The following is a 10,696-nucleotide window of genomic DNA, read 5'->3' as shown; positions in this document are numbered from 1 at the left end:
GCTGCTTTATATTGTCTGAGAAATGGATGGAATTAAAAGATCCAGGAAACCATTTCAGAACATCTGGGAAATTCTACCATAAAATCATTTCCAGATCATTTCCCAGTCATATATTGTTTATCGATGACTAACAAGTAGCAAAGAAACAACCATTGCCATTGTACAGTAATGCTAGACGAGAGGTCACTCTGGTTTGGAGAGAGAGAGCGAGAGAGAAAGAGAGAGGGGGGGGGGGTTCCTGAAAACACAGTTGCCCTGCTAATTCCAGGACACTTAAATTAGCCGGGTGAGAGAGGGGGCAGGTTTCAGTTTTACAGAGACTTGACTTGCTGTAGAGAATGTAAGAGACTACACACTTAGCTCTGAACTACCCTTTAGATACATTTAAAGTTTACTGGTAAACTAAATATTCCTAAACTAAGAAAATCATACTGAAATCTGAGTATGAGATGGATCAACTATAGGGACTTTCAAAATATTTTTACTTTTTTTTAAATTGTAATTTTGGTTGAAGAAGCAGCCTTCACACACCTGGAGCAGAAGAAGTGGACCGTCTATTTCCCAAACCACCTATACACAGACATAGCATCAAAGTAAAAGAGTCTATTGTTGAGGTAGTTCAATCATCTCACCTGTAACCCTCCAGTGACTGCTCTGTCCTGCTACAGGGCACAGGTGAAACAGACAGACATGTCGACCGGCTCAGTAAGCGACGGAGAGGACATTGAGACGCGTCACGAACGGACAGACGCTCTGTTCCAAAGCAGTAAAACCAAGCGGAACGTTGCACAGAACCACTACGCCTCCACCGAGTACTCAGATGACGAGTTCGGTGGTTACGATGTCGAGACCAAGCGAACACGCATCACTGCTGCCGGAGGAAAACAAGTTGTGAAAGGACGGCAGATACAAAGGAACGCTGCAAACGCCAGAGAGAGGGCGAGGATGAGGGTGCTGAGCAAAGCCTTTTCCAGACTGAAAACCAGCCTGCCGTGGGTACCGGCCGATACCAAACTGTCCAAACTGGACACGCTGCGTCTAGCATCTAGCTATATATCACACCTCCGACAGCTACTGCAAGACAACCACTACGAGAGCAGCTTTGTACACCCTGTCAACCTGGTAGGAAGCATTATTTTATTCAAACTTGACCCTGTAAACTTTGTGTATGAAAGACACACATTTACATTTTTACATTCACCATTTTGGTAATTTAGCAGACGCTCTTATCCAGACGAATTCTATTGGATGTAGTAAAATGTTCAATGTAAAGTGTTGCATCCATTGCCTTCTGATATCTGCTGTATGATACGGTGAGAGTCAGACCATTTATGAGTAACTGAATACTGGGCCTTCACACCCCTTGACTTTTTCCACATTTCGTTGTGTTTCAGACTGCATTTTAAATGAATTAGAATGAGATTTTGTGTCGCTTGCCCACACACACACAACACCCCATAATGTAAATGTGGAATTCTATTTTCAGAAATGTTTATCATTTAATTAAAAATGAAAAGCTTAAAATGTCTTGAGTCAATAATTATTCAACCCTTTTGTTATGGCATGCCTAAATAAGTTCAGGAGTAAACATTTGATTAACAAGTCACATAATAAGTTGCATGGACTCAATCTGTGTGCAGTAATAGTGTTGATATTCTTTTTGAATGACTACCTCATCTCTGTACGCATTCGATTATCTGTAAGGTCCCTCAATTGAGTTGTGAATTTTCAAGCACAGATTCAACGACAAAGACCAGGGAGGTTTTTCAATGCTTTGCAAAGAAGGGCACCGATTGGTAGATAGTTACAAAAAATATACATCCGCTGAAAATTCCTTTGAGTGAAGTTATTAATTAGGCTTTGAATGGAGTATCAACCCAGTCACTACAAAGATACAGGTGTCCTTCCTAACTCAGTTGCCGGAGAGGAAGGAAACCACTCAGTGATTTCACCATGAGGCCAATGGTGACTTTAAAACAGTTACAGAGTTTAATGGCTGTGAAAGCAGAAAACTGAGGATGTAGTTACTCCACAATACGAACCTAAATGACAGAGTGAAAAGAAGGAAACTTGTAGAGAATAAAAATATTACAAAGCATCCATCCTGTTTTACAATAAGGCACTAAAGTAATACTGGTAAATAAAGTTGGCATAGAAGTGAACTTCATGTCCTAAACAGTAAGTAAGCTTGGGGCAAATCAAACGCATCACATCACTGAATACCACTCATCAAATCTCCAAGCATGGTGGTGGCTGCATCATGTTATGGGTATGAGTCCTTTTTTTGCTATACGTCTTACGTCATATGTCTTGTATTTTCATTAAATCTATCTCTCTATCTGTCCACAGACTTGGCCATTTGTGGTAGGTAGATCAGAGGACAACAAGGACATTTCTGCAGCCAGACAGTGTGGAGCTACATCATAGGACAAGAGAGACCTCTCTCTGCTGGGACTGTCTTCTTCTACCATGGCTGCTGGCACCCTATTCCCTTCATAGTGCACTAAATTACTGCACTATATAAGGAATAGGGTGGATGCCATTTGGGACTAATTCCAAGTATATATATTTTTGTCCTATGTGTAATAGTATTAGAATATGTTGTTATTCCATATCGGTGATTTCTTTATGGACTTTAATGGATCATTTTATTGTCGTAAACTTGCCAGGTGGAATTGAGTGTTTCTTTTATATCCTCCAATCAGTGATGAGATGAGAAAACAGGACCGAGGAAAAACAAGAAACTTTAACAGCATTGATGTTATAGACTGGCACACTACACTGAGTGTACAAAACATTAAGAACACCTTCCTAATATTGAGTTGACCCCCCCCCGCCCATTTTGCCCTCAGGACAGACTCAATTCGTCGGGGGGCATGGACTCTATAAGGTGTCGAAAGTTTTCCACAGGGATTCTGGCTCCATGTGTTTCCCACAGTTGTGTCAACTTGGCTGGATGTCTTATTGGGTGGTGGGATCAGTCTTGATACATGAGCGTGAAAAACCCAGCATTTCTTGACACACTCAAACCCGGTGCACCTACTACCATATCACATTCAAAGAACTATTAAATATTTAGTCTTGCCATTTGGCACACATACAAAATCCATGTCTCAATTGTCTCAAGGCTTAAAAATCCTTCTTTAACCAGTCTCCTCCCCATTCATCTAGTGGATTTAACAGGTGACATCAATAAGGGATCATATCTTTCACCTGGATTCACCTGGTCAGTCTGTGTCCATGGAAAGAGCAGGTGTTCTTAATGTTTTGTCCACTCAGTGTATATCATCTATTACTTATAATACAGGGAGGAAATGTTTCCTCCTTTAGCTTGTGGGAAGTTTAACTTTTTTTTTTTTTACTTTACATTTTACATTTGGGGAAGAAGAACGTCTCTAATTAATTTATGGGGCAGGTGATTAGAAGGTGTTGTTCATTTTTAGTCTGTCCTCTCTTGATTGATAGTTGATGTTTGTGTTCATTCACCAAACAGCTGTCAAAATGTTGCCCTTGGAGCCAGATCACTTGTGTTCATTTCAATCTGATGTGGCAGTTTTGTTAAGTGGTCACCAGTCTCCGGGCTGAGATTGTTGTCCATAAATGCTCTGTGTTTGTATGACCGTTCGTTTGATAGGTTGCCTTACCTTTCTTTTCAGTGGGCAACAGAAGAGGACATATTGCTAGTTCTGCCCTGGTTACTGGAATTTCGGTGTACCTGAAGGATGTTTTTGCTAAATTCAAGGGTCCGTTTTTCTGTGGGTGGTTTGTGCCATGATGTGTATTTTGACTTTAACAGTGGGTCCCATATTTCACTGACATTCAGGAGGATTGGTTTGATTTTGCAGCCAAATATTTGGAGCCAGATTTTAATTTTGTCTACTGTTTTCTTTATTGAGTAGTATTTTCTGTTGAGACAACATCTATCACTGATTGACTATGTTGTACCTCCTGTTCTGTTGAGACAACATCTATCACTGATTGACTATGTTGTACCTCCTGTTGAGACAACATCTATCACTGATAGACTATGTTGTACCTCCTGTTGAGACAACATCTATCACTGATAGACTATGTTGTACCTCCTGTTGAGACAACATCTATCACTGATAGACTATGTTGTAACTCCTGTTGAGACAACATCTATCACTGATTGACTATGTTGTACCTCCTGTTGAGACAACATCTATCACTGATAGACTATGTTGTACCTCCTGTTGAGACAACATCTATCACTGATAGACTATGTTGTACCTCCTGTTGAGACAACATCTATCACTGATAGACTATGTTGTACCTCCTGTTGAGACAACATGTATTACTGATAGACTATGTTGTACCTCCTGTTCTATCACTGATAGACTATGTTGTACCTCCTGTTCTATCACTGATAGACTATGTTGTACCTCCTGTTCTATCACTGATAGACTATGTTGTACCTCCTGTTCTATCACTGATAGACTATGTTGTACCTCCTGTTGAGACAACATCTATCACTGATAGACTATGTTGTACCTCCTGTTGAGACAACATCTATCACTGATAGACTATGTTGTACCTCCTGTTCTATCACTGATAGACTATGTTGTACCTCCTGTTCTATCACTGATAGACTATGTTGTACCTCCTGTTCTATCACTGATAGACTATGTTGTACCTCCTGTTCTATCACTGATAGACTATGTTGTACCTCCTGTTCTATCACTGATAGACTATGTTGTACCTCCTGTTGAGACAACATCTATCACTGATAGACTATGTTGTACCTCCTGTTGAGACAACATCTATCACTGATAGACTATGTTGTACCTCCTGTTCTATCACTGATAGACTATATTGTACCTCCTGTTCTATCACTGATAGACTATGTTGTAACTTCTGTTCTGTTCGAGCTGTAGATTGCTCAAACTGTATTGCAAATTGATCAATATAGATATTAAACCATGTGTTGGTGACCCCAGTGTGAAAAAACATCTGTGTGTTTTTTTAAAACAATTTCATTGAAGCAAGATAAGGAGAACATTTCCTTAATGAGAAAGCTTTGTTAGGAGGAGGAAACAGCTGTTTTTTTATGGTTGTTGTGGATTGTCTGTTCTGTTCGTGACCTAAAACCCGTAGTCTGTGTATTGTTACTTCAAACCAGGCTGTAAACAGCACTGTACAATAATGCTTTACACTGGATGCAGTGTTGTGTCTTGTTTTCCATTCATGTGGAGAATAGAGAATAAGGAACCGGCCTATGTCATACATGTCACGTCTGCTCCCGCTCTCCCTCCCTGGCTCTCGAGGGCGCAAGGCTGCCCTGCACGACGCACTCCTGCCACCATCATTACGCACACCTGCTCCCCTCGTCACGCACATCAGTGATTCATTGCACTCACCTGGACTCAAATCACCTGTGTTTATTTCCTTCCCTATATCTGTCTGTTCCCCAGTTCTGTTCCCGGCTTCAGCATTAATTGTTGTTTGTCGTTGTGTTACCCTTGTTCTGACGAGGCTCCTGTCCTGTTCCATGTCTGTTCCAAAGTAAATGTTCACTCTCCGTACCTGCTTCTCTACTCAAGCGTCGGTTCACACAAGACATGTTACAGATTGTTGATGTCCAACGCCATGCAGACAGCCAAAACATATTGCAATACCCAATATCCAAGTGTCCAATAGTGATAACCATCAGCTAGATATGCAAGGGAGTGTGGTTGGCACTTTCCCAGTGTCAGTTCGCCTGTGTGAAAGAGTTCAAGTCTTCCAATCTGAGTTATATTTGTTTCACATAATAAAGTACATCTGTGCATTCAACCGTTCTGTAATCAATTACATCCTCCCAGAGGCTTTCAGAAGAGACCCAGTTCCACAGTCTGTGAAAGAGGGCACTGTCTCAAAGAGTTATCTCTCAGAGACTTATCTCTCAAAGAGTTATCTCTCAAAGATGTATCTCTCAAAGAGGTATCTCTCAAAGAGTTATCTCTCAAAGTTAAATCTCAAAGAGTTATCTCTCAGAGTTAAATCTCAAAGAGTTATCTCTCAAATAGTTATCTCCGGGTTATCTCTCAGAGGTATCTCTCAGAGTTATCTCTCAGAGAGTTATATCTCAGAGAGTTATATCTCAGAGTTATCTCTCAGAGTTATCTCTCAGATAGTTATATCTCAGAGAGTTATATCTCAGAGTTATCTCTCATAGAGGTATCTCTCATAGAGTTATCTCTCAGAGAGTTATCTCTCAGGGTTATCTCAGAGGTATCTCTCAAAGAGTTATCTCTCAAAGCGTTATCCACATTTCCTGCATTCCAAATGGCACTCTGTTCCCTCTAGCCTGTACTGCACTGCTTTCAACCAGAGACAATATGTCTCTAGTCAAAAGAAGTGGACTTTAAAGGCCAAAGATGTGGTACGTAGGCACATACCCATTATGGTTCAAATGGTTATTGTACCTTATAGGACCAGCTAGACACATAAACATATCTATCTTGAAGTGGGCCCAAGATTTTACTAGAATAAGTGATGATGATGTGGTGATGTCCATGATGGTGATGTGGTGATGTGGTGATGATGATGTGGTGATGATGATGTGGTGATGATATGGTGATGATGTGGTGATGATGATGATGTGGTGATGATGATGTGGTGATGATGATGATGTGGTGATGATGTGGTGTTGATGATGATGTGGTGATGATGTGGTGATGATGATGTGATGATGATGTGGTGATGTGGTGATGTGGTAATGATGATGTGGTGATGATGATGTGGTGATGATGATGATGATGTGGTGATGATGTGATGATGATGATGATGTGGTGATGATGATGTGGTGATGTTGATGTGGTGATGATGATGATGATGATGATGTGGTGATGTGGTGATGATGATGTGGTGATGATGATGTAGTGATGTGGTGATGATGATGTGGTGATGTGGTGATGATGTGGTGATGATGATGTGGTGATGTGGTGATGTGGTAATGATGATGATGTGATGATGATGATGTGGTGATGATGATGATGTGGTGATATGGTGATGATGTGGTGATGATGATGATGTGGTGATGATGATGTGGTGATGATGATGATGTGGTGATGTGGTGATGATGATGTGGTGATGTGGTAATGATGATGTGGTGATGATGATGTGGTGATGATGATGATGATGATGATGTGGTGATGTGGTGATGTGGTGATGATGATGTGGTGATGTGGTGATGATGATGTGGTAATGATGATGATGTGATGATGATGATGTGGTGATGATGATGATGTGGTGATATGGTGATGATGTGGTGATGATGATGATGTGGTGATGATGATGTGGTGATGGTGATGTGGTGGTGTGGTGATGATGATGTGGTAATGTGGTGATGATGATGATGATGTGATGGTCTCATCCCTCCTGAGTTGGTCTCATCCCTCCTGAGTAGGTCTCATCCCTCCTGAGTAGGTCTCATCACTCCTGAATTGGTCTCAGCCCTCCTGAGTAGGTCTCATCCCTCCTGAGTAGGTCTCAGCCCTCCTGAGTAGGTCTCATCCCTCCTGAGTAGGTCTCATCCCCCCTGAGTTGGTATCAGCCCTCCTGAGTAGGTCTCATCTCTCCTGAGTTGGTCTCAGCCCTCCTGAGTAGGTCTCATCCCCCCTGAGTAGGTATCAGCCCTCCTGAGTAGGTCTCATCCCTCCTGAGTAGTTCTCATCCCCCCCAGATGTCCCTACTACTCACTCCAGATGGTATGCTAGTTAGGCTATCCCACAGTCTGTCCCAGTCCAGACATAACACACCACTTCAACAAATCCTTTGAACCTTAGTCAGTGTTCCATGCCTGAATTAAACTCACGCTATGTTAAAACACGGCACCCAAACATGACAGGGATCTCTTGATCTACCAGCAGTTTCTGTTGGTAAAATCCCCAAATTATACATATTGGGAGCTCTGTAGGGACACACAAGCACGCACCCACGCACGCACGCACACACACACACACACACACGCACGCACGCACACACACGCACGCACGCATGCACACGCACGCACACACACACACACACACACACACACACACACACACACACACACACACACACACACACACACACACACACACACACACACGCACGCACACACACACACACACACATACACACACATACACACACACGCACAAGCACACACACACACACACACACACACACACGCACACTGATAATTAGAACTTCTGCAGACAGAGGAGAGGAAAAGAGAAGAGAGAAAGACTGTCAGGCTCCTGGAGGGTTGCAGCTGTTGGTGAGTTTCCCAGGGCTGTGAACCGGTCCCATGGGACATATGAGGTACTCTACTGGGCTAGGCCAGCTAATGGGTCAGCCTCTCACATTCACACACTGGTTCTTCCTCACGGCAACCATCTACAGAGATATGTACAATAACAAGGGAAGCAAGATGTAACTATGGGACATTAAGAATGAATTAGGGTGGGAAATGTGGTTGCTATCTAAAAAATATGTTTATAGTCATCACCAAGCATCCACCGGTCCTCATTTACATCGAGGCATCACCACCAAGCATCCACAGGTCCTCATTTACATCGAGGCATCACCACCAAGCATCCACAGGTCCTCATTTACATCGAGGCATCACCACCAAGCATCCACAGGTCCTCATTTACATGGAGGCATCACTGCCAAGCATCCACAGGTCCTCATTTACATCGAGGCATCACCACCAAGCATCCACAGGTCCTCATTTACATCGAGGCATCACCACCAAGCATCCACCGGTCCTCATTTACATCGAGGCATCACCACCAAGCATCCACAGGTCCTCATTTACATCGAGGCATCACCACCAAGCATCCACCGGTCCTCATTTACATCGAGGCATCACCACCAAGCATCCACAGGTCCTCATTTGCATTTTCACCATGCTGACAGGATGGGTACAACCTCATATTCATGATCTATCAGCACCATGCTGACAGGATGGGTACAACCTCATATTCATGATCTATCAGCACCATGCTGACAGGATGGGTACAACCTCATATTCATGATCTATCAGCACCATGCTGACAGGATGGGTACAACCTCATATTCATGAACTCTCAGCACCATGCTGACAGGATGGGTACAACCTCATATTCATGATCTATCAGCACCATGCTGACAGGATGGGTACAACCTCATATTCATGAACTCTCAGCACCATGCTGACAGATGGGAAATGTACTTTTTGGTCCACCAGCCACAGTGGTAGGTAATTAAACAAATCTACCAGCCACTCAGATATTATGTTTTGCCAAAATATGTTTGTTTTTGTTGCCATAAGTGAGAGATCGAAATTTATGCAGTAGTTACTCTGATTCTCTGGGTCATGCTTTTAAAAGTCAGGGGGGGTCACGTAATTTGTAATCGATTAAATATATTGCTCAGGGTTTGAGAAATGAGTTTTTTTATTATAGTGTAGCACACTCACTACCTCTATCCATCTCTCTCCAGGTGTTTGAGAGACAGACTGGTCCAAGGACCTCCAGAGCCTTCTGACCCACTACCTGCAGTCTCTGGCGGGTAGGTAGCCTGGCGGGTAGGAGCATTGGGCCAGTAACCGAAAGGTAGCTGGATTGAGTCCCGAGCTGACAAGGAAAAAAAAAAAAATCTGTCGTTCTGCCCCTGAACAAGGCACTGTTCCCCTGAGCAAGGCAGTTAACCGACTTGTCTCCTGAGCAAGGCAGTTAACCCACTTGTCCCCTGAACAAGGCAGTTAACCCACTTGTCCTCTGAACAAGGCAGTTAACCCACTTGTCCCCTGAGCAAGGCAGTTAACCCACTTGTCCCCTGAACAAGGCAGTTAACCCACTTGTCCCCTGAACAAGGCAGTTAACCCACTTGTCCCCTGAACAAGGCAGTTAACCCACTTGTCCCCTGAACAAGGCAGTTAACCCACTTGTCCCCTGAACAAGGCAGTTAACCCACTTGTCCCCTGAACAAGGCAGTTAACCCACTTGTCCCCTGGGCATCGAAGACGTAGATGTCGATTTACAGAAAGGCAGCCCTCTGATTCAGAAGGGTTGGGGGTTAAATGCGTAAGACACATTTCAGTTGAATGCATTCAGTGGAACAACTGACTAGGTATCCCCCCCTTTCCCTGTCCAGAGCATAGAGAAGCTCCATTCATAATAGTATAGTTAATGAGCTATGTTAACCTATCTTCACTATGGCTGTCTTGTCTGTGTGATAACACATAGCATGTTATCATGGACCACTGGTTGGATTGGACTTACAGTACTCACTCCAAAACTCATGCTCTCTCCTCCCTGTGAAAGTCTCCAGACGTTATTCAAAACTAACATGTGTCCATCCTCTCTGTCCCCAGGTGAATCTGCTGGTCTAGAGTGCTGTTGTCAGCCATCCTCTCTGTCCCCAGGTGAATCTGCTAGAGTGCTGTTGTCAGCTATCCTCTCTGTCCCCAGGTGAATCTGCTGGGCTAGAGTGCTGTTGTCAGCCATCCTCTCTGTCCCCAGGTGAATCTGCTAGAGTGCTGTTGTCAGCTATCCTCTCTGTCCCCAGGTGAATCTGCTAGAGTGCTGTTGTCAGCTATCCTCTCTGTCCCCAGGTGAATCTGCTAGAGTGCTGTTGTCAGCTATCCTCTCTGTCCCCAGGTGAATCTGCTAGAGTGCTGTTGTCAGCTATCCTCTCTGTCCCCAGGTGAACCTGCTAGAATGCT

At 43.4% G+C, this 10,696-nt stretch overlaps 1 protein-coding gene across 1 annotated transcript; it reads left to right on the top strand.

The window, feature by feature from the left end:
* The first annotated feature begins 421 nt into the window (after nt 1-421).
* LOC109884120 (musculin) lies at nt 422-3,042 on the top strand. Its single transcript, XM_020476117.2, has 2 exons — nt 422-1,122; nt 2,350-3,042. The coding sequence occupies exons 1-2, from the start codon at nt 691-693 to the stop codon at nt 2,425-2,427; spliced, it is 510 nt and encodes a 169-aa protein (XP_020331706.1). The 5' UTR covers nt 422-690; the 3' UTR covers nt 2,428-3,042.
* The last annotated feature ends 7,654 nt before the right edge of the window (nt 3,043-10,696 follow it).

The sequence above is a fragment of the Oncorhynchus kisutch genome, linkage group LG18 (assembly GCF_002021735.2).
Source record: "Oncorhynchus kisutch isolate 150728-3 linkage group LG18, Okis_V2, whole genome shotgun sequence".
NCBI classification, from domain to species: Eukaryota; Metazoa; Chordata; class Actinopteri; order Salmoniformes; family Salmonidae; genus Oncorhynchus; species Oncorhynchus kisutch.
The sequence above is the reverse complement of the archived record's forward strand: the minus strand, read 5'-3'. Positions and strand labels throughout refer to the sequence as shown.

What these genes read in the sequence shown, in the direction of transcription:
- LOC109884120 (XM_020476117.2), top strand. Translation starts at nt 691, where the DNA reads ATGTCGACCGGCTCAGTAAGCGACGGAGAGGACATTGAGACGCGTCAC. An exon ending in TTGTACACCCTGTCAACCTG is followed by an intron (nt 1,123 to 2,349) that starts GTAGGAAGCATT and finishes ATCTGTCCACAG; the next exon opens with ACTTGGCCATTTGTGGTAGG.